Source organism: Oreochromis niloticus, linkage group LG8 (assembly GCF_001858045.2).
Source record: "Oreochromis niloticus isolate F11D_XX linkage group LG8, O_niloticus_UMD_NMBU, whole genome shotgun sequence".
Lineage (NCBI taxonomy): Eukaryota > Metazoa > Chordata > Actinopteri > Cichliformes > Cichlidae > Oreochromis > Oreochromis niloticus.
Window position 1 is genome coordinate 22,419,951 of NC_031973.2, and position 27,418 is coordinate 22,447,368.

A 27,418-nucleotide genomic window follows, 5' to 3' on the forward strand; every position below is an offset into this window, starting at 1 on the left:
TTAAGAGCTATATACATGTATTTAAGAGTTTGAAAAATAGCTGACAATATCTGATCTATTAACAGAAAACATGCTGACACAGCTTCCTTCTAAAATGCTAGAGCTGAACAAACTCATCCCACAGGATGACAAAACACTTCAGTGTCCTCTGGCAAAAACCCTTTAAACCTCTTCATCACTTAAATGTGGAATTTTTTTAAACTTTAACTTATTTACTGTCCATCTTCAAATGGCACAGGCTTCTCAGATGCATCATATTGTCATTAATCACTGGCAGAGAAAAATAAAAAGAAGGTATTTTTTCCAATGGTACAAACATACTTTATTGTACAATTAATTTATTGGCAAAAACAAAAACAATCAGACCACCGAAATAACTTAAAAGAAACTAATGAAAATGGAGCAACAGTTATTTTTGCTTTCTCTCAGCAAGCACCAAAACTGTTAACAAGAACAAAAAAGAAAAGAAAAGAGAAGAGAAGAGAGTGGTCAAAGATTCCATTTGAATACTAAACAAATATTTAAATAGTCTTACTTCCAGTCTCTTTAGGAAAAAGAAATGATAAAAACAAAACTATTTGTTCAGTTGCCATCAGTTTGTACAGTGATTCAGTATGTTTACAACTATATTCATGTACATGAAACATTTCTTCAAAACCAAAAAAAAAGAAAAGAAAAAAAAGGATGGTATAATATACTCCAAGGCCTCCCCAGGCGAACTGAAAGACTGTCTGCAGTGTCTTTTTGCATCACCATAACATCTTTAATACAAAAACAAAGCATGTTTTATCTATTAATTCCTGTAGCTTCAAGTTTTATTTCCAAAAAATAAAATTAAATAATATATCTATTTATAAAAGACAGTTTTTCCTTGTTTTTTTTCTTATAAAATAAGTCTCAAGATATATTGCCACCTGGTTTCTGATGCGTTCCCTTCCCCATACCCAGCAAGCCCGACCTTTAAGAAAAATAGTGAGCATGTGAATATTGTGTCTTCAGTCCTCTCCATAAAAAGCTAAATGACCAAATTTGAACTCTTAAGTCACACCTCTAACCGACCCCAGCTTCGGCTCATCGTCGTACAGGTTTCCTGTCTTAACTGCTGAGATTGTTTAGGTGTGTGACTCGGTTGCTATAGCCTCCCTAAAACCTTACACAGAAAAAGGCGCATTGGTGCTTGTGACCGACTACACCCCATACTGTACATTATAGAAAACGAAACAAAACAATACTGTACAGTAGCTCAGGAGCACTTTTTTTTTTCCAAACACATACAAGCAAATATTCAATCAAACAAGAGGAAACAACGGCAGAAAATGTCTCTGCTCATAAGATTTTAAAGTATGTACACTTATTTTACATCTTTCACTTTCATTACAAAAGAAAAAACAAACAAACAAACAAACAACAGTATCCAAGTCCATCATTTCTTAATTTGTACAGTACTAACAGTGAATTAAACCTTGTGGCTGAGAGGCAGTCGTGAGGGTGTGGGATGGGGGGAGGATAAGGATATAAGGAAAACCGTTGTGGTTCGGGATAAAGGCGGGATTTTAGCGACCTCTTCTCCAGGTTACTGTTCATAAATGCAGCTGTAATATATGTACACACAACCTCTTTTTTTTTTTTCCTTTTTTTTTAAAATCATCAGCGAGCTTCAACAGCTATAATACAGTTATATAGAATGCAGGTTGTGGAGCAGGAGAAGTTAAGATGAAGAAAGTGTGCACATTCACAGGAGAAGTGCGAAGAGGCGGCCCCATAAGGAAAAAAAACAAAAGATCTTAAGGTTTAATTCAAATTATAGAAACCCTGACACAGACAAACCTGGGATAGCTGTCAAAAAAAATGTAAAAAATAAATCAAACTGCATTGAACACACCTTCCTAACCACCTACAAACCCAATAAATATACTTCTGAATCGCTGCAGTCACTGGAAAAATCTACGTTTGTGTGTCCAGAAGAAGGGTCGGGTAACGGAAGATATGTTGATGCCTGATTAACGAATTGCCGAGGGAACGAAATAATAATAATTATAATAATAATAATATAGAAATAAAATAAACGTACTCTGCAAAATAGATACAATCATGATGGGTATTTGAGGAGAAAAAATAAAAGAATAATAATAATAAAAAAAAAAAAAAGTACATCATGTCAACTCTCATTTTTAGCAACATTTGAAATCTTAAAAATATTCATAAAAAGGCAAAAATTCTCAGTCCCCAAAAATATTGTCATATACTTAAAGAAGTAATATCTTCAACCTGAAACACTGACCTTCCACCTTTTTGTACACAATTGGCAAAAATATATAGATATTTATTAACAGCAATAACTTACCATTGTTTTAATTTATTCAATTATTGACTTCTAAGATTGATGTTGCATCTCCCATAGGAAGGAAGCTTTCAGTTCATATTTATACATCAGAAAAATATTTAAATAAAAAATAAAAACTTCTAAAACCCCAAAGCTGCCCCGCTCTCCTTTCCTGGCAGTTTGTCATTTGGGGCAACAGATCAGAGCATCACGACGGAGAGAGACAGTACAGAGTCAAGGCTACATCAGGTTGTGGTTAATGTTCGTTCCCAACTCCTGGTTGTTGTTGTTGTTGTTGTTGTTGTTGCCGCCGCTGTTGTTGTTCCCACCCAACATGTCTGACTGCCCCCCTTGTCCACCGTGCATCCCCGTCATCCCACTCAGCTGAGACATAATAGAGTTCTGGTCCGAATTGTACTGACTAGGATCTACAGAACTACCTGGCTGCTGTTGCTGGGGTTGTGGAGGTTGGGGTGGTGCCATGTTGGAGTAATGTTGACTGAGATGCCCTGGGTGGGGCGACCCACTCTGGGTCTGAGGGGAGATGCGGTGAGGTGAGGGCTGAGGTTGGGAGGAAGGCTGCATGCGCGGGGACGGGCTGGAGCGTGGAGGCTGCGACTGTGGCCTTGGTGAGGGCTGAGGGGACCGGACCTGACTGCTGAGCGATCCAGCTGGACCGAGTCCTCCTTGTCCCTGTAGGTGGTGATGGGGCGACTGGGCCATCTGCTGCTGGGGACTCATAGGACTGCTATGGTGGGCTGGAGAACCCCCTCCAAGGTGCTGCTGTTGCTGCTGCTGCAGGAGCCTCTGCTGGATATTTTGGGCAAGCATGGCTTGGGACGTCTGTGGCATTGGGGGGCCACCACCTGCACCACTCTGCGGTTGTTGCCCTGGCCCTGATCCACCTTGTCCAGGCTGGAGTGGAGGTCCTCCAGGGCCTCCACTGGGGCCTACATCTTGTCCTTGAAGACCACCCATTTGATTTTGCTGCTGCTGCTGCTGCATCACCCTGTGCTGGAGCACTGCAGCTACTTGTGACATCTGGTAGCCTTGCTGGCCTAGCTGTCCTGGCCCACCTGGTGGTCCTCCTTGCTGCTGGGGAACCCCTACACCACCCCCAGGTTGGGGTTGAGAAGATGGGGTTATCCCTGGCTGTCCCTGGCCAGGCTGCATGAAGCTTTGCTGGCCTTGTTGCTGCTGCTGGAGTCCTTGAGGCTGCTGGAACTGGCCGTGGTTCCCCATTTGTTGCTGTTGCTGCAGTCTTCTCAAAAACATCTCTCTGAACTGTGGTGTCATATTGGCCATGTTCCCTTGCTGACCTGGTTGCATTCCTCCCTGTTGTTGCTGCTGTTGTTGCTGCTGCTGCTGCTGCTGCTGCTGCAGCAAAGTGGCCATTTGCTGTTGTTGCTGTAAGTTTCCTGGCAACATCGGGCGCTGCTGTAACTGCTGAAGCTGAGCCATGGTGGGCATATTTCCTCCCCCTGCTCCACCCTGAGGTATGTTCATCCCTGGCGGGCCTGCCTGGTTCACATTAACCTGCTGTTGTCCATCCATATTGGCAAGCTGGTTGGCTCCAGGCGCTCCTACACCAGGCAGACCTCCAGCAGCTCCTTGGAAACGCACACCTCCAGGACCTCCTTGTGGAGGCCCGCCTGCTCCTCCAGGGCCACCCTGAGCACCTTGATACCTGGCTGCTCTCTGCCGAATAAAAGCAGCCATGAGCGTTGGGTTGGAACGAAGGATGTTGAGGACTTGCTGCTGTTGCGAGATTGAGCTTGGGGAGCGTAGCGCTCGCAGGAGATCTTGTAGTGCAGCCTGGGGCAAGTTCCCCGATCCAGCTGCTAATGAAGCAGGTACCCCCCCTGCTCCTCCAATTGCCTGCATCAACCCTCGGTTTCCTGGTTGAGGCTGCTGCTGATTCAGCATTTGTTGCTGTGGTTGGGGAACCGCTGGCTGTGGTGTCATATGACCCATCATGTTTTGCCGTTGTTGTTGGTTCATGGTTGGTCCCCCAGCACCCCACTGCTGGTTTGTTGGCTGAAGCTGTCCACCTGGCTGGACCTGCTGCTGAACTTGAGGCGGCAATTGTGACGAAGGACCACCCTGTTGCATCCCTGTTAGCGTTCCTGGTTGCTGTGGATCTAACATAGTCCTTCCATCAACTCCCTGAGCCCCAATGTGGGGCATTCTCATCTGGGCCTGGTTGTTCTGATGGTGAGGATGTGGAGGTATCATGCCCCCCTGTCCCAACCCACGCATGTGTGCTTGGGCGTGAGCCATCTGTCTCTGGGTCTCTGCCAGGCGCTGGATTTTTAGTGCCGTCTCTACAGCAGCCAGGGGTGGCCCTTGCTGCTGGCCTTGGACACCCATGGACCCCTGGCCTTGGTTGGGTGGTGGTTGTTGCAGAGGAGGGGTTGCTGGACCCATTCCAGGTTTCCCAAGGGGTTGGTGAAGAGGAGGGACTCCAGCTGGTCTGGGGTTGTATGGAGGCAAACTACCAGGATGCTGCTGCTGCTGCTGGAGCTGCTGGAGATTTGGTGGCTGCTGCTGAAGCTGAGGTACCATCTGCTGCTGAGGAGAATTCATCATCCCCCCTCCACCTGCTGATGGAAACTGGTGGAGATGGTGTTGAGGGGGAATGCCACCACCTTGCTGTTGCTCACCTGGAGTTCCCATACCACCCATCCCAACCCCCTGCTGCTGAGAAGGTGCAGACATGTTACCCTGGGTAGGTGTCTGTGGGGTAGGGGGCTGCGTTCCCGATGTAGGGGTACCAGGACCAGTAGCTCCATTGTTGGCTCCAGGAGAGGGTTGTCCATTTCCCCCAGGTGCTCCTCCTGCAGCGGGCTGGCCCACTCTCTGCATGCTGGCCATTCTCCTTCTCAGCATCTGAGCTTGCTGAAGCCTGTGCTGCAGCTGCTGCTGGCGAAGCTTGTGCTTGATATTTAGACAGAATGGGACTGGGCACTTGTTTTCCTGACAGTGCTTAGCATGATAACAACACAATGCGATAAGCTGCTTGCAGATGGGGCAGCCACCGTTGGTTTTTCTCTTGCATCCTTTTGTGTGCTGAACGACACGTTTCATCTTCTGGCAGGACGGCAGAGAGCAATTGGCATTTCGGCACTGGCATGCGTGGACGAGCGACTGGATACAGCGCTGGATGCTGAGGCGACGGGAATCTCCGGGACTCTGAGTGGCAGCGGCAGACTGATTGCTGCTCTCATCATCCAAGCCGAGGCCTAACTTCTCCATCTTGTGCTCATGTCCCTTAGTGTTGTAGCATGTGATGCAGAGGTCGTAATCCTAAAACAGATGACAATAGAAACAGAAATGTAACTTGGAGGTTTTAGAACAATTACATTAATAAACATAATAATAAACATAATAATAATAATAATAATAATAATGATGATAATAAACCCAAACTTCACCTATTTTGCCCTGGGACAAATCAGATAAACCAAACACACCTCACTTCTCTTTCCAACTCACCTCACAAACAGTACAGTGGAAGCGAGTCTCCACGTGGTGTTTGCACTCATTGCACGTGTAAACGAAGCGGTCCTGGCTTTGGTTGTGCAACTCCACCAACATGCACATTGAGCTCCACATGGACCTCCTCAGCGAGCTGAATTCAAGGTGCTTGTCTCGGGCCAGTGTCAGGAAAGCATCACGACCATCCATGAGGTCACATGCCATCAGGGGATCTGGGTCAGCAATAGGGGGCAAGGCATTTGCCATTGGGCCTGCAATCAGCCGAATCACAAAGAACACCTAGGAGAGGAAAAGAGAGGAGATCAGATGAAACCTAGTCTTTAAAACAGTTTCAACTTTTTGCCAGCAGCTCACCCCCCAAAAAATGGCAAAACCTCAATCCCCCACCCCACATACCTCTTTGTGTTTTTCCATAGTGGCATAGAGTTTCTGTGATAGGTCATTGGAGACATTAGGCATCCCAGGCTTCTTCTTATTGGCTCGGCTCAGGCTGCTCTTGTTCTTACTAGTCTTTTTGTTGTTCTTCTTCTTTGCATTTTTGCTGTCTCCTTTTGTGTCCTGCACCGAAAAATAAAATAAATAAAGTCCTTGTGGTTTAAAACAAAACAATCACACTGATGAGAAACTGCCCTTTGTAACGCTAACCCTTATTCACCCCTCTTTCAATCAGTGCATTTAGATTCAAGAACTACATTGAGTTGTTAATTCTTACATCAACACTCTCATTGGAAGTGCTGTTCTCCTCCCTTTTCCTCTCCTCCTCCTCCTGCTCCAGCTCCTTGATGCTCTCCTCCAGCACATTAGGCCAAAAGTCCCCCTCAAAGTAAGGCAATTCCTTGGCACTGGTCAAACGATCCTCTGTCGCCTGCTTGAATATATCCTTTTGGGGTAAACAGACCGTATTGTTATTACTCATGTATTATACAATAAAGTTGATCTTTACTCCTGTTCTAAACCCTCCAGAGGCCAAAGAATGCCTCTTTACCTTATAGTCATGCACTATCCGTTCTGCCACAGCTTTATCCAGCATTTTCTTGTACCACTCCTGAAGGCGTTTGGGCTTTGGGATCTTCTGATCTGCAGGGTGACAGTGGAAGATGTAGTCGTCGCCTTCGCTAGGTGGGCAGGCCCAGATGTGGCCGGTGGTGTAGCTACGAGTTCAAACAAGAGAACACAAATTTAACATCTACTGGACAAATTAAACTATATGAAAATAACAACTTTTTGTAAGAATTTGTGTAGCCCGGAACAAAATAAATGTTTTGTCTTGTAGCAGCACTCACCCCAACTTCTTCACGTACTCCAAGTAGCCAATGAGTATTTCATGGTAAACTGCTGTTCTTAGAGAGCGCGGCCGAAAGAAGTGTACGCTATCCAGGTAGGAGATGTACACTCGCCTGAGTGGATGACATAAAAACAAAAAAAAAATTTAAATTAAAAAAAGATTGTATCAAAAAAGCTGAAACTACATTTTAAATAATATAATATAACAAAATAGAAAAACACAAAGTACTTGGTAAAGGTTTAACAATATGGTGATATCGTTACCTCTGGTTGGGCTGAGGGCAGTCAGATCCATACTCCTGAACATGCATACCAAAGAAACAGACGTCTGCTCCATCAATGTCCTCGAATGCAAAAAGGGCTTTAGTCCTGTATGGGAATGACTCGGACATTTCGCCGCTGTCCACAAATCTGGAGACAAAAGCACGAGTTAATACAGGAGCTGTGAATGATGTGAATCCAAATGAAAGCCTATACTCACAGACGTCTGCAACAAGCTGATAGCTAGATTGCATTTATTTAATCATAATTATTAGCTTAATCACTGTTAGCTTCCATTTCAACACTCTCTTTTATTCAGGAAATTTTAAATTAAAGAAAAAATATTTTGTTTTAAAAGCATTTATAGCATTAACTAACCATTACTCCATTCTTTAAAATTCAGTAAATCGAAAAATAAATTCACAAATAAACACTGACACCTTTCCTTATCTCAATTAATGAAATGTTGCAGGTTTTACCAGACGCAAGATTTCAACTTGAATTCCCAAAACGCCTTGATCTATTTGACACACAAGAGCTGGTGTAGGTAAACCTAGCTCCAGCTCTGGATGAAGAGTGTTGTACCTGGACTTCATGCCTGGTTTGACCTCCACGACTTTATCAGAGACATGAACAACACGAATGAAGACCTCTCCAGACTCTGGGTTGGCCTGTCGCTTTAAGAAGTCGTTCACCCTTTGCTCCAGAAAAACCCCAAGCTTAGTTTGGGGCAACCCTGTGGGACAGTTAAGTGAGTCAACAACTGTATAAAACAGCCAGCACAAAATGACAAATATAAAAACTTCTGTTGGTAAGTGTACATCTAACACACTCTGAACAACTGCAGGGAAAGACATCAAGCTGGAGGAAAGCCAACACAAACTTTAGCTGTAATTATTATTTTATGTCAGAGTTTGGTCAAATGGTTATAAGAGCAACATATAGCCAAAGTTAATTCGGTTATAATTATAAGCATATACACCCCCCATTAGGGCTGTGCGATATGACCAAAATCTCATATCCCGATATTAAGACATCTATCGTCGATATAACGATATAAATTACAAAAATGTAACATTTCCTGTAAATTCTGTGAATCTCGGGCATCTCGACTTGCGTGAAGTGTTTCCAGCTGGGCGTCGTGTACCTGGAGTCGAGTGTTTTAACTGATGCATGGAACTATACATTTTTAGACGTAAGTTGTAACGGCCGCCGTTTTCTTTGTGAGTATTTATTACACAGCGTGCTGCGGAGAAAAGTCTGTTCTAACGTTTGAGTCTAAGGTTTATTTTTTAGCACCTGGCGGCTCTTTTTTGCTTCTCATCCGTTAATACTCTGCATCTTTCACGTGACTCGTTTTATTTTGAAAAGCCTCAACAGGATCTTGAGCTTTATTGTGAAAGGTTTATGTGGAAAATAAACAAGCGGACACGCCGTGGTTTTACCGTCGTTGTTGCTAACGAAAACGCATAAAAAACAAGCGCTTGTCCGTCCGTAGTGTGGTTATATTAAATATAAGAGAAAGACAGAACTTTAAGAAATTAATATAGCCACTACAGTGACCATCAAAATGATGAAAAAATATTGCTGTAAACAGTTTATTTTGCGACACCACGAAACAAACGATAGCGTAAAATGAAACGATAGACGTTTTTCTATCGTCATCCGATATATATATCGTTATATCGAACAGCCCTACCCCCCATTGCACCAAAGACTAACTGATCTGTGTGAAACACTAAAAGCTGCACAATTACAAAAGTGAGCTCACAAATGTCCACTTACTTTTGGCAGAATACTTGTTTTCCTTCCTCGTCTTATTCGACTTCTTTAAGCAGCCATCACATACAAAACTATGAAACAGAAACAAGACGGATAAAGACCAAAATCAGTTTTTACCAAACACCAGCTGGACTTTCACAGAAATCAAACAAAACAAAAAGGCTACTTACCCTTCTGGCCAGATCGTTTCATTGTGCAAGACGCAGATCTGATGCATCTTGCGACCACAATCCATACATTCAACAAACCTGACCACAGGGACAGAGGGGAAGACACAGCTTAGACCAAATCTCTTCACCCCACCACCTAAATTAAATTTTCCCACGACAAAAGGCCGACTTACAGCTCAGGGTCCAGTGTGTCATTCTTCTTCTTCTCAAACTGATCCTTGTTTATTGATCTGAAACCAACAAAGCGGGATATTGTAAAACTGAGTATTAGTAGGTGGGAATTTAAAATAAATTATTCCAAAACACTTAATAAAATCTCTTTAGGGGGCATGATGAGAAAATGAAATTAACTTAGATAAGAAATTGAGTGGAATGCAGAAATTTTCATTTCTCTTTTCTCATTGATGTATTAAAATCTACTAAATCTAATATTAGGTGTAGAGTCTACAGCACATGCCCTTGCTGGTAAAGATTACACCATGAAATATGATTCAAAGTACGCCTATTGCAGTTTCTTTTTTCCTATAATGGAAATGAACAGTGTAGACTCACACGAGAGATTAACTGGAAAGCATTAAAAAGCATGTAGCATGCTGAAAGGTGACATTTACGTTTCACAAAAATCACATTTTATTGACTAATACTCACGTCTGTGGCTGGGTGGGGTCGTCACCCAGGGAAACGGTCTCTCCCTGGATCTCGTTGAAACACTTTTCGCAGTAGTGGTACCTGTTAGCAAGAAGCCCAAATTTTGGTGAACTACACCGTTCCCCACAGCACAGTCAACCACAGACAGCGCATGGGAGGGCAGTCACCAAATGGTATAGGACATGGGCAAGGCAGGGTGCCACAAGCCAAGCAAGCAGGAAGTGCAGGAAGGAGGAACGCAGGACAGCAGGGAAGTCGTCACCGCAACAGCCAGTCATGATTTTAAGGGGTGAGGGAATGAGGTGGAGGGGGTTGGTGGTACATGGTGGGGCAAGGCAAATGCAAGCCAATGTTGATATCACAATCATTTGGGGAGGAGAGACAGACAAGTCGTATGGGAACAAGACGAGACAAACATCCAGGACAACACACAGCAGAGAGCCGAGGCAAAGCACAGATTAGCAATTTGGACATGAGAGGATGAGCAACAACAGCAACAACAACAACAACCACCACAGCTAACAGAGCAGGAGCAGAATCAACAGGCGCTAAATGGGGAGCAGGAAGCTGTGTCACAGGACGTAATACAAACACTCAACAGATAATGAACAAGTAAGCACAGACAACTGCTGAGCTGTTCATTCAGGAAGTTCATTTTAAAGTCGGTCCTTTCACATTCCACTAAGTTTTCATGACTGTACTTAATAATGATAATGATGATGATAATAATAGAAATAATTTTTAAAAATGATCCAAGGAAGATTTTGAAAGTGTGGCATTTATCGTCCAGTTTCTTCTGACTTCAGTATGTGTTAGCATCGTTTCCCCACAGTAAAACTTTGCTTCGGCGAGTCACCAATTATTTTTACTCAATTTAATTTTAATTATGTTTAACATTATTGATTAACTAGTAACCGATACACCACAGTTATTTTGAAAAGTCTGTCACTGTCAACTAGTTAGCTTCAGTCCTCACCATCTCATTTCCCTACAAGTAGGCTGGTCCTCAATATCCTTCACCTGTCTCAAGTCTCTTATCCTTTGGTGGAACAGACTTACTCGACAGTCTTGGACTGTGATGCCACTTTTGATTGGTTGTGGAGAGCCACCCTAACCAGAACCTGCAGCAGGGTGGAGAGCTATGTCTCGCTGTGCTGTAGAAATAAATTCGACACCTGCAGTCAAAGGTGATGAAGCAGGAGTCCGTCCACTGGATAGAGAACTTACTAAGTGAGGCAGGTGATTATGCCGCTTTAATCAGTGTGCCAAAATATAAATGTTAATTATTTATTTATTTATTTATTAAGCATTTTAGAAACCAAGGGAGTGTTCGTTTGCAGTTGTTAGTGGGTTGCCTGCCTCGCAACCACACAGATAAAATCTAGTTCTGCGGGAAACACTGGTGTTTAAATATTTTAAGCGGAGCTTTCTTTACATAATCACACACACAAACACTTCTTAAAGAATGTGATCAGAGGACTGACTGTTAAAATGCCAGTGCATTAGGCACCACATGGAAATTTTTAATTAAAAAAAAAAAAAAAAAAAAAAAAAAAAAAAAAAATGGAGAACATGAAGTGAAGGGAAGTGTTTAGGGAAACAAAATTAATCAGATAATCATTTGGAATTTACCTCATATTCTCTGAATACTGGCCCAATGAATAAACTCTTCTAAATGGCTCTGTTCTACAATCCCTTCCTCTTTTACTATCCATTCTTCCTATTACCCTTCATTTCTTTATTGTTCCTCCCTTCTCCCCCCATACCTGTTCTGGTAGCTGAAGTATGCAGCGTCCCGGGGGATAGTGCACAGCTGCTTTCCGTAGCAGCACAACGTCTGAGGAGAGAACTCCAGCTGATGGGGAGAAGCAAAGAAAATAATAAAGAACGCATTAACCTCTTGACCATCAACAACTGAATCTTCAGCCTTTCAAATCATTTAATCAGCATCATGTGAATGAGGCAAACTCACCAATGCCCTGTCACTGGTATAGCCTCAATACTTATAAAAGTAATGAAATAAACTCCCAGAATCTGACTTTTCTATCCCTCAACCTCAGCCTGTGTGTGGTGAGCTCCACCTAGGCAGCTAATGCATCTATGTCATACAATTAGCATTGAAGCTAGCTACTTCAGTCAAGTTCAACATTAAATTGCAACCCCCTCCCCCGCACTCTTGCTGGGACAGCTGCCCGAGTTAACAACCCCACACCACACAACAGTATTATCAAATCTAAGCACTTCTTAAAACTGACCTTCAGTTTAATCACACTGTGACAGTGGCACAAATATATAAACTATTTCAAGAAAAATGTTTATACTTGACTTGTGTGGCGAACCAGAAACAAGTGAAATACAGATAATGTGAGAGAAACCTCCATCAATATTTAACCTGAAAAAAACTCACAGGAGACAACATTTCCCAAGTTCTGTTTAGGTTTTTATTTTATATAATAAAAAAAAAAATAAAAAAAAAAAAAACTTGACAGAATAAGTCAAGTTCTACTTCGATTTGTCACACTCTACCATACTTTCAGCCAGCTTTTAATAATAGGGGGCAAATCAGTTTTGTTATTTGTCTGCAAAACCAAAAATAGAGTCTAATGAGAGCTGAAATGTGATATCGCAGTGGCATGCTCAAGGCCAATTTTAGCTATGAACCCACTTCACTTGCTTCCTTTTTCAGGTCTGAAACACGGTCAAGGAATTCAAACACACATCTTCAACCTGCGTTTTATAAAACTGTAATAGTTTTAGACTGCATGGATTGGTTCGCTTGTTAGGAAAAAAACTTATGGAAAGTATAAAAGTATAAGACTAAATCGTTGCTTAATATTTAGCCAGATACACTAAGCTGTAGTTTACTTAGACTCTGGTTCAAATTCATTTGTAAATACTTTGATGAGTTAATTGGCCGTGTTAATTTTAACCAATGCAAACATGCACTCAGCTCTTCACACCATGTCAGGATTGAGTTTCTTTACCTTTAATGTCGTTACCGTGTGAGCTCTGGGCTGCTATACAAAACACGTGGGGCATTTGTCTGCCTATGTAATGCACTTTCACTAGATTTTCTGGCAGATTGCTTGTGTTTCCACCCTTACATGCACAATACTTGACGAACATACGAATGACTCTCAAACCATAACCAAACTCTGTTGAACAGCTCTAACCTATGCAGTGCTGTTGCCAATTTAAGAGTGACCTGTACCCACTCCTATTCCACTTCATCCATTCAGCCAGTTATTCCACACTTTGTCTCACCTTCCTCCCACAACAGTAGCCAAGACTCTGCATCACGGGGTCGATCTCCTGTTCGAAAACCTCGGCCAGCTTGGAGCAGTACTTGTAGACTCGTGAGGTTTTGCGATTGTACAGCCAGGCATTGTTGAACATCAGCCAGATGTCTTCCACGTACTGCCAGGGCTCCTGGTACTGACCTAAAACCAACACACGTAAACCATGATGACTTTCCAACCTAAAAATCAAGAACTTTTACACTTTTAGTCTTCTGAAAGTGTAAAAGTCTTCTTCAGTCTTCTTCACATATCAACTTCTAACACCCCCAAAATCCATGCATTTTTGTTGTGGTCCACTAAGTTTCCATAAATGCAACAGCACATACTAACCTGTGTCTAGCTTTCGCTTGATGGTTGATAAGTCCATTGGGTTCTTCACAATGTCAAAGTAATCCTGGAACATCACAATGTCAAAGCAGAGCAGTTAAACAGTCTACTAAAATTTATGCGAGTTAAAATGCAGATAGAAAGTTCAACTTTTTTTTGCAAATATGACACTGAGCAAGTATAAATAATGTAAACCTCAGCAGGGGTACATACAGGTATGCAGAGCAGCTGTGGATCAACAGGCATTCTGAAGGGCAGAGACTCTGGATCTTGTCTGTAGAGAGATTCAAGCGTGGGCATCAGGGCCTGACGAAGCTCCTCTGGCTTGAAGACTGTAAGAATGATGGAGATTAGAGGGCAGAATGAGATGAAAGGATGAATAAAACATGATTCATTTTCAGCAGGTGTAAAACAGCTGGTAAAAATTTATTTTTGACTTACTCTTCTTTTTCACTGGGGCCTGTGATACAACTGCCTCCGAGGTCTCCTCTTCATCTTTCACCTCTTTCTTCACCTCTTTCTTTATCTCCGGTTTCCTGTCTTCCGTCTTTACTCCTGACACCTGTGTTGTAGTCGACGTTTCCATAGGAACTCCTTTACCGCCTTCTCCAGAACACTCTTCTTTTTTCAGTTCGGATTTTACAGGTTTCTCCTCCATTTTGAGGTTGCCGAGTTTCCCTCCTTTGGAGCAGCTCCCGGCGTCGCTCTCATCCTCCTCATCCTGATGTTTGACCTCCATCTTCATGTCAACATTATTGGCCGAAGTGTCCGATGCCGGTTGCTGGGACGAGGTGTCTAAACTGCTGACAGAAGCTGGAGTCGGGGCCTGACTATCAGCTGGGAACGAACCTTTCTGGGACAACTGAAGAGACACACACAAATAGACTTAGATGCATACAAGTAGTAAATATGCCAGTGATGCACGACAGGGAAACATAAGTCAAACATTAACAGAAAGGGCAATGTGACATAGCTTAATCCCTCTGGCAGTTGCCTGGAGCATAAAGTCTGTAAAGAACTTTGATGAACTGTGTAAATTTACCTTTGAGGCAAAGCATGTCCACAGCAAATCATTGATATGATCATGATGATCTGATTCAGATATTTGTGCTATTATTTCTGAAGTATTTTCTCTTTAAAGCATTTTCATCATTGTCTAAAACTTTTCCACAAACAAGACCTGATTTTTAAAGTTTCTAATCCATGAATTAAAAATAAACGCAAGTTTAAAAAAAAAAAAAAAAAAAAGGGACACTGACCGGAGTGCGTGGCAGCTGACTGCCATGCGGTGTTGAACTGGAGGCCATTCCAGGATGAGATGGAGTGGTTGAACCAGCAGGGCCCATGTGTTGCTGCTGGAGGGGCTTGTTGGAGCCAGGACCCTGACCAAGCTGGTTCTGCTGAGGAGTTGGGGGTGGCACCAAATGTGATGCATTAGGGGTGTGTGGTTGTGGCGTCTGTGACCCAGCAAGCCTGGGGGGCGTCTGGTGGGGAGTAGGTGATCGGCTGTGAGCAGGAGAGGGTGAGCTGCCACGCATGGCCCCCAAATGAGGGTTGGAGTTGGGTTGCTGGTTTGTGTTAGATGGAGTCATTGATGAGGCAGGGGCTCCGACAGCTGAATTGGGACCTCCACCACCCACGCTTTGAGGACCCATTGGCCCTACTGCAGGGACCCCACTGGGAGTGCCAGCTGAACCCAGCTGTGCTAGAGGACTCGCAACTGAGAGGGGGGGAGGAGTGCCCATCTGCGTCTGACGACAGAGGTAAAGTTGGTTAAGAGACAGAAAATGTTGTTCTTTGGGTAACCTAAGAATGTATGAAATTAGATTACATCAGGATCCTTTATATTCTATCCATGTTCCTTAACATCACGCATTAGGGAAATTGTAACAATACTGCACGAGGATGGCAAGAATGAACAGCCTACTCATCTTCTACATTTACATTTTACCGCATAAAATTTTAGATTAACCCAGAATATTGCAGTGCGATCTGTTTTTTCTTCTTCAGTTTTACATTTTAGCTTGCTAAATTTTAAATGGGGATGCACCAATCCTGTTTAGATAAGGCTCTAAATATCTGCCAATACAGAGTATCAGTGCTTATGTTAATTTAAAGTTACAGTGTGCATCATTTTCACTGCTAGATGTCAGTAGACTGGAATCCACATTAGAGTTTGTTCTTCTTCTTTTTTTTTTTCTTTTTTTTTTTACCCCTCCCAATTCAAGTGCACTAGCTACAGTGACTCCTTCAGGTAAAACATATCTGAATTAACCAAGAGATCAAAAACAATAAAAACGCCCGCTCACTCCATGTCTCAGTGATGCTGAGATGAGCTGTTGAGGATAAGTTGAACTGCTGGTAAGCAGTTCAAGAAGGTTTCCAAGAAGGCAATTTAATTTCTAAGCATTCCAGAAACTACACAGAAAGGCACAGAGTCAAATATGACTTTTAAAAACACCAGTAAACTTTTGAAAGGCCCTGTAGGGTAAAAACTACGTTTCCCGTGAAAAATGACGCCACTTCCGGTTATTGCAAGTAATGGCGGACATGCAATAGTTCAAGTTGACTCCAACGTAGGAAGTGCTATGAACAGATGATCAGCTCGGCAAAGTGTGTTTCTGGATTATAATGTTTTTGTTGTTGCCAGAGCTTTTTACGCGATTTTTGCAAAGCCATTTGTGGAAGGAAACCACGACCTGGGACAATCTGAATGCATGTTATGTAAGTATAACTCTTGCAATTCTACTGGGATTTAAAGATAGTGCCTGCTCCGTTGGGCTTAAAAATTACACTTTCAGCTTACTGTGAACACCATTGGGTTACTTTATACTGTTGTTATTTACACTCGCACTAGTTTTGCCTTCCCTTGACTCACAGCGAGTGCACACACTTAAACACACCTCTCATGTAGAGTGGAGCAAGCAAGAGACAATTGAAGTCAATATTAATCAAATTGGCGACAACACTTTTGTTACTGTAAGTGCAGCAAAAGCTTCCCAACAAGAGAGAACGAGAGAGAAATAAACAGACACACAGGTAAAGGATTGTTGGAGCTTTTCAATCGTGTCAACTCACTTGACCACAGTATGTGGTTGAGTAAAATGTACAGGCCTTTTCCTGTTAGCTTCCTCTAAGCTATATGTACTTCTACTGGTATGTGGTAAAATAACACAGAACAACATACAAGTGAACCAAGTCACAACTGGAAATATATCTGATCCAAAGGATTGGTGCATCCCTAGTTTTACGTGTATAACTCATGGCTAGAGAACACAATGACCTACACAGTACTCTATACAATTCTCCTAATCACATCCAACACATTAACAACCGAGTTCATATTTGAGTTGGAGGGAAAAAAAGAAAGAAAAAAGAAAAGAAGAAATGAAGGACTGTCCTTATTAAAGACCTAAATATGAATTGCTACAGCTACAATCAGGATGTCTAAGCAACGGCAAAAAGAAGTGCGAGCCCTCTTACCTGCACCATACCTCCCGGTCCCCCAGGTGGTGTCATCCCAGACTGAACTGCTCCAACTCCAGGTCCTGAGCCAGGAAACTGTCCCTGGGACATATACGGGGCCGGCAGCTGGTTAACATTGGGCTGCCCCACCCTGGGCCCAACCATTCCCATCTGAAGATTAAAAAACAAGAGCACTGGTCTTCAAAAAACCTTTTTCTTAGAAGTGTGATTTTTTTAAAAATAAACTAATTTAACAGCTACTCATTTTATTTTCCCTGCCCTTTAAACTGTGTTCTGCTACACTAACATCATCATGAAAGCGTTCAGTCAGGGAATTTTATTGTGTGGCAAAAACAATCAATCCATCCATCCATCCATCCATCCATACATCCATACATACATCCATACATACATCCATACATACATACATAATATCCGAAACACTGTGTGTACTCACCTGGTTGCCAGATGCTCCCAAGGGTAAAGGAGGTGTTGACCTCTGGCCCATAGACTGTATTCCCATTTGGTTAAACTGATTCATACCTGACAAAACACAGAATTTATGATATACAACATAAACATATTTTACATGGATTTTATTTTAAAAAATGATCAACGCTGGAGGGAGGGGGGGGTCCCCGCCAAACAGAATGCGGTGTCAACATGAGGGCAAAGAAACTCAACTGTAAAGCCTTGATTATATATTTTTGTGAGAGAAATTTTGCCATCAGAGTGAGCACAACAGCAGATTTCAGAGACGCACAGCCACTCAGAGGTCTCCAGCTGTCTATGTCCACAGTGGAGAATAATCAAGGCATTACAATCAGCCCATATGGCTCATTGATCCAAGTTAACATTTGGTAAAATATAAATAGAAAATAAATAAATAAAAGTTGTTGTGCCAGCAACTACAGATGTTTTACCTGGGCTTTGCATTCTGTTCATCTGATTTGGTCCAGCTGGTCGCACCATTGCCGGGTCAGTTAGGGGACCGTCTGTAAAGACAGGGGCAGGAGAAGAAGCTCATGCATCTGTGCACCAAACATGAGCAGAAGACCTTGAACAAACCCTAAAATATTTCACCCCCCCTGTAATACCAGCAAAAGCTGTTTCATCCATTTTTTAAAGCTTGTGGTATTGATTACTAGCAATGCATACACCTCTTAAGTAATAGATCTTAAATAGTAGGAGACATTGCACTGCAGCAACTGGGAGAAACCTGTTAAGATCTAACATACACGACTGCAGGTCATAATCCAATATGGTACAAATAACACTACATTCACAATGTAGCTTCCACTAAATTAACAGAATGAGATTAAATAAATAAATAAAACAACATATTAAAATGTCACAGTCCATCAAGTGACACTTACAAAAAAAAAAATGGAACTGTAACCACCCAACAGGTTCACTCACTTGGAGGCAGCCCAGTAGGGGGCTGACCCATGCCAGCAGATCCAATATTCACACCTTGCTTCTGCAGTCGGGTCCTCCTCTTCTCTTCCAATTCCTTCTGGATCTTGTAGATCTTCTCTGCCAGCAAATGATAATACTCAGCCTGGCAAAACGGAACAAGACAAAAAGGACATTAGAAAACAAGAATTTGAACACAGAGAGGACACAAAAATATAAATTATTTTGAAATGAAACTGAATTAATAACAAATCTGTGGCCATCTTTCATCTTGGTAAAAAGACAAGTTACCAACAGGAAATAAAAAGAAAGGGTTTCACCTGCTGCTATAAATTTAATGAATGAGTAATGACAGCACCATGACTTACAGAGGGACGTACTGAAACGCCAACACCTCTGATTTCTCAAGTGAAAAGGGTAACTTACTCTGCTGTTAGCCGATTCATACATGTCACCCTCAACTTTTCGGGCATACGCCACCAGGTTCTCCATTCGACGGTCCTTGAGGGCAGCGGGATCCGGAGTCGGAAAGATGGCCTGGACGCTGTGGAGGGACAAGTAAAGAGGACAGAAAATAGAATGAAGGAAAAGAGAGTGGAAATTGTGTAGCTTTCAACTACAGCACAGACAGAGGTATGCGTCTGAGATGAACACAACAAGGACATCCAGTCTCGATGGCATCACTCAGATCTCACGACAAAAAAAAAAAAAAAAAACTTGATGAAACCAAGCACATAACCCTGTCTATTCTATTCTGAAACAGTCGCCATATTTAATATGATAATCCACCAGTATGTTTTGTGTTTATGGCTACAATAAAGGAATACATGACACCTAAATCTTCATATTCAGGCAGATGAACGGAACTAAAAAAATTTTTTAAAAAGGCACACTATGTTTTTAAAAATGTATTCGCACAGCAAATCTAATTGTGATCCTATGTGCAGTGCAAAACTAAATAAATAATGCAGCTTTTCTCTGTAATACTTACAGCTTGTGTACCAAATGATTTCGTAGATCCTGTGTGATGTCCTCATGCCAGTTTTTCCTCATGCCTGTGGCGGAGGGAGGGGCTGCTGTAGGCATGGAACCGACCCCACCAGCATCATTCAGACTAGAAGAGACAGAGTGAATCCTTTAAATGGCTTCTTAAAAATAAATGTATGTCGTAAACTCACGTAGAACTGACCAAATCTTTAAAAATAAATAAAATAAAATAAAATAAAATAACATAAAAGCATTGGTGTTTGTTCTTACCCCTGGCTGTTCATATTAAGATGCATCATTGTATCTTGCAGTAGACTGGCTTGCTGGCTCTGAGGGGAAGCACCCACACCTCCATTCACTCCCATAGGATTCACACCTACACCACATAGAAAAGAAATTAAATTATATGTCTTTATTCTCAGTGTCATCCTAACAATAGGACACAGTGGACAAGCTTTTGCCTGGGATTAGGGTTAGCTACATGGCATGGAACATATTCTTGAGATGACTATTTTTCTTGGAGACAGACAGACAATTTTATATAGCTCTCTTCATAGCTCCCAATAGCGATAAACAGCTTCTGAAAAACCACTTCAAGTATACAATTCCCTCATTCTGAAGGTCCTAACCTCTTGTCTGGCCTCAAAAAAATGCTTAGCATTAAGCTCTAAAAGAGCAGACAATTCAGACAATGTCTTTTTACTGAAAATAAACTAAACTCACCCAGTGGGTTCAGAGGCCTCACGCCAGCCTGCCCTTGCAGGCCTTGGTTGGGCATGTTAGGCTGGGAAGTCTGAGCCTGGATTTGGTTCCCTTGGTAGGTGAGGCCCAGAGCAGCATAGGCCCTTTCTATAGAGCTGGGATCAATCTGGCTCGGCTGATTGAGGTTGGGAGCACTTGGTTGGCTACCAGGGACTGTACCAAGTGAGCTGCCTAGTCCTGTAGCGGCCCCTGCAAGCAGAGCTGTAAGAACACAAAAAGCAAAAGTTATGATACATAAAATCAGCTTGAAATTTAAAAAAAAAAAAAAAAAAAAAAAAAAAAATCATTCACTGAATCCTTATACAAAATTCAGAACAAATTATTCTATTTTTGTGCAATAATATAATAATGACAACGCTGTCATTTCAAACCCAGTACAAAATCATACTTACTTTATCAGCATTACAACATTAATATCAAACTTTGCTGTTATCATTATCAATACATTTACACATTTATATTGTGTAAATATATTGATAATGATAACAGCACAGTATCTAAAAAATGTATCCAATGGTATGAAGAAAGGAAATGTAAAGGTATATTCTTTTGTTTGGTCGGATACAGACACTCACACTGCGTGTTCCTCTTGTCCCCAGCATTCTTCAGCGGCAGGCAGACAGGACAGTCATGTCGTGTGCAATTCTTCCAGTGGGAGATGATCTGCCTCGATGATGCACAGTGAGCAACTGTTGAAAATATTTAAAGTGAGGTTATGGAGAAACAAAAAAAACAAAAAAACAACAACAACATAAAAGCAATAAAAAACTAGAAGTTGATTAAAAGCATGGGGCTGGGGTTTTTCTTAAGTACTACTCTCAAAAATCAGGTAGCATAAATAAAACTAATCTTCATGTGCTTAAGCGCTGCATCCCTCTAATAGGTGAGATATACTTTCATTACGAGGAACGTTGCCAGCTATCCTGCTTGACAGCTACAGAAGGGATTATTTTATCCAGTGTTTCCAGGAGGATGCAACATCCTTTCTACTTACCCTGACAGGACTTGCCAGCCTGGCAGTGAGTCATATGGTTGAGGACATTCTTCATAGTGCGGCAGTGGGGCAGGTTGCACTGCCAGACTTCACCATTGGCCTGCTCCCGCCGTTGGCACTTGTGTGCATGTAGCAGGAGTACCAGTTGCTGCTGGATTAGCTTGCGCTTTTCAGGGTCGGCTGTGGGCGGTGCTCCAGCTGCAGCGGATGCTGCAGAAACCTGGGTACCAGGACCCACCAGACCTGCTTGAGCGCCTGGCACCATCCCGGGGGCTCCACCCACGGGTGCACCTGTGGGACCACCCACACCCGTCTGTGACTGCTGTGTGCCCTGGAAAGAAAGTGGGCAGCAACAAGACGAGGTGAGACGGAGGAAATACGAGAAAAGAAACAGAATAAAGAGAAGGCAGCAGATTAGAGGGAGTAAAAATGGAAGAGGAGGTGGAGGATCAAAATAAAAGGATGGTGTTTACAGCAATACTAGAGTACTGAGTGCTCAAGTCAAATGACAGGACATGAAAAGGTAATGCAGCAGAAAGAGGTAATCTAGTTTCTGATTGTGTTGGGAGATTAAATGATAGATTTGACAGATATCTGTGAAAGATCTCTCTTTCACATCAATTTTTGCTAAATGCTCACAACCAGTGGGATGGAGAACTAAAATATTTTAAACATACAACTTTCTTTTTTTTTTAAAAAAAAATGAAGATCTTCTGATTTACTGATACAATTGGATAAAAATAAAATAACAGAAAACATTTTTTTATCATTACTGGCTATCAACCAGCATCAGTATCTGCTCAGATTTAACTTTTTAGGTACTGTCCTAGAGTTTATAGTAATCTACTAATTCGTAACAGGGATTAGAGTACAAATTATTTATTGGAAACATTCTCTTGATCAGCTCAACTTCCTTACCATGGCGCTCATCCCTTGCATGGGCTGGTTCTTCTTGTCCACATTGAACTGGGCCATGCTATTAGCCATAGGACCTTTGTTCTGGAGCTGAGGGCCCAGCCCTGTGCCTCCCAGACCTTGATTCCCTTGACTTCCATATGGGCCTCCAAAGGGCCCCCCTGGATTCCCCATCATCCCCATCTAGCAAATGAAAATACAACTTATTTTTATTTTGTTTCAAAGAGAAATGTTTGTGTGAATAATGAAGATAAAAGGATGAAACAAGACTTAAAATTAATCTATGCCTTCTTGAGAATGACTTGAGCATCTGAGCTCTACAAATGCCAGTATGTTGTGCTCTTATTTTACCAAATAATCTTGTAGTGTAACCAAGTTTCAAGAACCCAAGTCTCAGTTGTTAAATGAGCTGGATTTGTGGATATTTCCTCACACCGTGAACTTTATAAGACCGAAGGTTAAAAAGGAACAACTAAGTAAATTAAATCCCACGCTAGTGGAGATAGAACATGTTCTAACTATATCATTAGAATACGTTCTGAAACACACGAAAACAGCAATTCACAATAGCAAAGAGTGCAACAGTAATTCTGATGTGATTCTTCTTTTCTCTTTCCACACTGAGGAGGCCATCGCAAGCTCATCTGAGTTTTTCCTTTAACCTATTCCTAACCAGGAATCCCACTCATTGCATTTGATTGGGTAAAAAACAACCATCAGTAGCTCTACCACAGTGAATCATCTTCATCACCAGTAGCCTGCAGCTGCAACATTTTACCATCACTCCTGTGGGACTGTCAATCACACAGATGGACTCAAACAACAAACCCAAGTGCACTACTTACGTTGGTTAAAATAAACAAATACAACCATGAACCTATAACCATCTGAGAACAAACTGAAGTCCACAGAAAAGAATAAGAAATTCTAAGGAATAAAAACAGGATTTGAGAATTTGTTTTGCACATACACATTATGTCTAAACTCGAAGTGTCTCTAAACAGAACTTTAACAATGAATGAGAAAGTGAGAACACCTTTGATAGTTATACATCTATGCCTGCCTCTTAAGTTTTAAAATTGTAAGACTGAAGAAAATTCAGTCTTACTCAGAAAATTAACTTGAAGATGAACAAATGATACTAAGGCAAACAAGACTAAGTGTGTGCAAGGGTTAATTTCCACTATTTTGCATTTGCAACCTTCTTGCAAATATAGAAAAAACAAACAAACAAAAAAGTCTGTAACTGAAGCACTACCTACCTTGTTCATTGCTCCAGGCTGCTGGCCTCTTATCCCAGCCTGGCCCCCAGCTCCCGGCTGCTGTAGGGTCTCAGCCAAAAGGTTGCTGCCACCAGCCATCCCCTGATTGCCGAAGCCCATCCTTGGAGAGCCATTCATCACCTGGTTCCCAATCATGCCTGGCTGCTGTTGTCCATTACTGCCTTTCTGCTGTGCTCCCATCATGGTCCTGATCATTCCACCTGCAGCACTCTGCTGCTGCATCATGTTGGCCTGCTGCTGAGAGGAAAGGTGTTGTCCCTGGCCCATCATCTGCTGAGGCCCCTGACCAGGGGACGCCTTCATGTTCGCTAAGTGCTGCCCCATGGCAGCAGGGCCTCCTGGGCTACCCATGGCTCCTTGGTGCCCCGGCTGAGTTGAGGGTGTTGCCCCTGCACGCAAAAGTTCTGACAGCTGTTTATGCTTGGCCACTGCATCCTGCCCTCCACCAACTCCCCCAGGACCATGGCCAAGCCCAAGACCCAATCCTCCTGCCCCTCCACCACCGCCTCCAGGACCCAACAATGCAGGTCCTCCTCCTAGAGTGGTGTGCAGCTGGTTAGGGTCCCCGCCATTGACCAGACCTGGTTCATTGGAGCTGATGAGCTCATCTGGGAGGTCGTGTTCCAATTCAAACAGAGATCCAAAATCTGAAAGGAAGAAATGCAAGTTCAGGAAGGCAAAAAAAGTAGAGAAAGAGCGAGGAGGACGACAACAGAGACCACAGCTATGTTAAACTGGTATAATCCATCATATTTAAGCATGACCGAGGGAAAATGTGATCGCTTGCTTGTCATCAAAAATTGATGAAAGCTGATCATGCCTGACCAGTTTTCTCACATCAGAAATTAAAAACATACTATCCAATGCAACACCACTAAACACAGAACCAGTAAATGATTTAGAGGTGGGCAACCTTACAAACTTATATGATGAATCAAATAAAAAGAGTGTTGTCCAAGCATTTTTCCCTCCATGTGAAATGACCAAAAGTGTGATCAGCTGTGACACGAGTAGGACGATATTCATTTGACGCACTATGCATCTTGTGAGTCTAACACATTTTGTAAAACAGAAAATGGGATGACAGACAAAGTATAGCGGCTAACCAACAATGCTGAATGAAGCAAAGTGAGGGACAATAATAAACACCACTTCTAGTCAAGAGAGAGAGAAAAAAATCTGTAGTATCTAGATGCAGACAGTTAAGTTTTTAGTGGCAAGCTTTGTATCCAGCCAAGCACAGTAAACCTATGGTGAGATGTGTGATTTAAAACCAACTTGACTACTCGAGTTTGCAGAAAGAGTCCGTGATCAGTAAAGACATTCAAAGTGTTGCACAGACAGACACCGAATGGACTATTTCATCGGAGTAAGGCCACAAAAATTGGTACAGATACACAGGGACCGGGGACAAATTCTTTCAGGAACAGCAATCCAAGCTTTAGCAGTCTATATTCCTCTCATTCAACACACAATTTTTATGTTACACATTACCAAGTAATGTGTAACATACACATTACAACTGGTAGTCATCTTACACATTACATAGAAATGTGGCGGTCAGCAAGTATACATAACTAAGTTAAACATAAATTCACTGCAGCTCACAAACATTTGAAACATGCTGTCTGTCCACACTGAACCTTTTTCCCCTCAGGAAGCAGAAATATTAGACAAATAATAACTTAAGCCTTCTTTAAAATACAAATGTAACGGGTACACTGGTTCAGTGCTATAACATTTGAGTAATAGTTTATTTTTATTTTTTGTTACATTTACAGCAATGCAATAGTTTAAGTTTGGGGCTGTCTGAACGAACTAAGGTATTTAGGTAGCACCTTTACTATTTCCTGTTGTTTTATAGAGCAAATGCTTTTTCAAATGGACTGATCAACCAAGAAAATAATCTGCAGTTCAATTGCACCCTTAACCTTAATAACGCTAAGATTTAAAGACAACTGGAGACATCAACAGGAAGCATCTTTCGGCAACAATCACACTTCATGGCAGTGACACGAAGAATAATTTTGAGTGCAGTTAATTACATCCTCAAATCGTGTTTATCTTTTGGCAGTAATGCGTCTGTCATCGAAATACACTTTGCAAGGTGACGGAAATGTGTGCAGTGCCTGACTAATTTAACCGTAATGGTCTCTCTTATTGCCGAGCAGGCGGGCAGAGACGCAGCTGGCTTTGGTGAAACGACTCAGTGAATGTCTAAGTGATGAAATCTGGGTGAATATTTCGTGCGTGTAGTAGTATTCGGTCACTAACTCGGCTTTCTGGTTAGCAGCTCGGTGGTTGGGCATGGCGCTGTGTCCATGCTCCACCGTTTCGTTCTCGGGCCACTATTCCAGCTGCTGCCACACGCCATCCACACACACACAAAAAACATACCAACAATGGCAGTTTGAGCTTAACAATCAGTCGGACCCGTGGGCCTAAATTTAGCTCTCACCAGGCTAGCAGCACCACCGTCTGCAACCTCTGTCTTCGCTAACATCATTAACGATGGCTTACAGCAGTTAGGAAAGGGTCCGAGTTATGATGGGGCAAAACAAGGTTGTTTTAGACGCTAGCAGCCTAAAAACTCGAGTACAGAATAGCAGTACGTATACATGGCTGTCAATTTAAGACAACTCTAAGACAACAAGAAACTTAATCGTAAGTTTGACTGGCAATGGGGTTATAAACAGCCCGGCTAAAGTAGCCATTAGACACGGGACCATCAGGACAGGATCCGCGTTCAAGTGGGCTAGCCTAGCGATAGCTGGATGGCTAGTAGCTACCTCCGGCTAAAATGGCTGTTAGCATGCGAGCTAGACGGGGAGCGTTTCTTCACGTACACACACTCACTACTAGCACGCTAACATTAGCAAGCTACGACAAAAACAGAAGCGTAATCCCGCGTTTCCCTCCTCTTTTAAGTAACCACAAGCCGTTCAAAAACAAAAAACTCAACGAATAACACCAAACCAAATTATAACCTGAGCCAGTACTTACCGTTTCCATCGCTGGCGGACGCGGAAAGTGCCGGAGAGGAGAGTTTAGGCCTCTTGGCTGAAGGCGGGCCAGAGTCCAGAACGTTCTCGGCCATATTTTTTCGAAATAAAAATATATAAAGTATCCACAATTGCAGTCGTTTTCACACCTTTAGAACCTCATTCCTTTCCGTTTCCAATATTGCGACTTTTCCCCCTCCTTTTGGGGGACTAAGAGGGGGAAAGTCACGGGTACGAATTACTCCTCTTTCCCTGGGTTCGCCTCTCGATTTCAGCCTCGGCGTATATCAACCCCCTCCCTCCCTCGTCAGATTTTTTGTTCTTTATAAATTTCTGCCAGCGGAGGAGGAGGGGGTCCGTGAAAGTAGAGGGAGACACACGCATCGGCTTCCCTCTAAACTTACAGAGCCTCTTCCGATGTAAATAAACTATCCCCTGCTACCTCTCCCATGATCGCATCCGTCATTTCAGCTTCCTTTCCAGCGGAGTCTGGATGAAGATAATGTCGGGCAGAAAAGCCTCGTTTGCCTGCGAAGTGACGGTGGTGCTGCTGGTGGCAGCGGGTGAGGATGCGGGGATGCAAATAAAAAAAAAATAAAGCTGAAAATATTCAAGTACAATGGTTGACAAAATATAATGCTTATTATCTATGCATATAATGAGCAAAAAAACTCAAAGTTCGTTATGATTCATCTATGCAGCAAGATGACCGTGATCTTCTGTTTTTGAGGTTTATAGTTGCAAAGATTCATTTTGAACTGTTAAAGGAGGGAAACTTATTTTTTAAAACATTTTGTACGTGGAAGCTTTAAAGAATAAAATAGTGCAATAACTTTGAATTTTTAGTGAGACACCACAAAAAATGTTAATCTTCCCAAGATGATCATGCAACTCTGCAGGGTTGCTCTAAAGCCAGTTTCACTGAGAAAAGCATTAAAAGCTTGTCACCATTTACAGACTCTCCACTTCAGGCCAAGTATCCAAAACCAACCAACAGGTTCT

The 27,418-nt window shown here is 42.4% G+C and overlaps 1 protein-coding gene across 5 annotated transcripts; it reads right to left on the reverse strand.

Annotated features, from left to right (window-relative positions):
• Window positions 1–688: 688 nt before the first annotated feature.
• On the reverse strand, window positions 689–26,921 carry ep300a (EP300 lysine acetyltransferase a). Of its 5 annotated transcripts, none has more exons than XM_013273407.3 (31): window positions 26,418–26,921; window positions 23,394–24,061; window positions 22,135–22,314; window positions 21,217–21,547; window positions 20,798–20,911; window positions 20,184–20,423; window positions 19,731–19,836; window positions 19,465–19,587; window positions 18,900–19,017; window positions 18,477–18,618; window positions 17,981–18,052; window positions 17,515–17,600; window positions 17,076–17,228; window positions 14,852–15,343; window positions 14,034–14,454; window positions 13,806–13,924; window positions 13,596–13,659; window positions 13,231–13,406; window positions 11,733–11,821; window positions 9,967–10,047; window positions 9,492–9,548; window positions 9,319–9,396; window positions 9,152–9,219; window positions 7,952–8,102; window positions 7,370–7,516; window positions 7,105–7,218; window positions 6,807–6,972; window positions 6,534–6,701; window positions 6,218–6,379; window positions 5,819–6,100; window positions 689–5,629 (listed from the first exon to the last, which is right to left on the reverse strand). In XM_013273407.3, exons 1-31 carry the CDS (start codon window positions 26,509–26,511, stop codon window positions 2,564–2,566), a joined length of 8,328 nt encoding a protein of 2,775 aa, XP_013128861.1. In that variant the 5' UTR covers window positions 26,512–26,921; the 3' UTR covers window positions 689–2,563. The 5 variants fall into 5 exon arrangements, with proteins under 5 accessions (XP_013128861.1, XP_005448112.1, XP_005448114.1 ...); XM_005448055.4 differs by having other exon boundaries at window positions 9,967–10,077; XM_005448057.4 differs by having other exon boundaries at window positions 9,967–10,077; window positions 18,531–18,618; window positions 20,792–20,911.
• Between the last annotated feature and the right edge of the window lie 497 nt (window positions 26,922–27,418).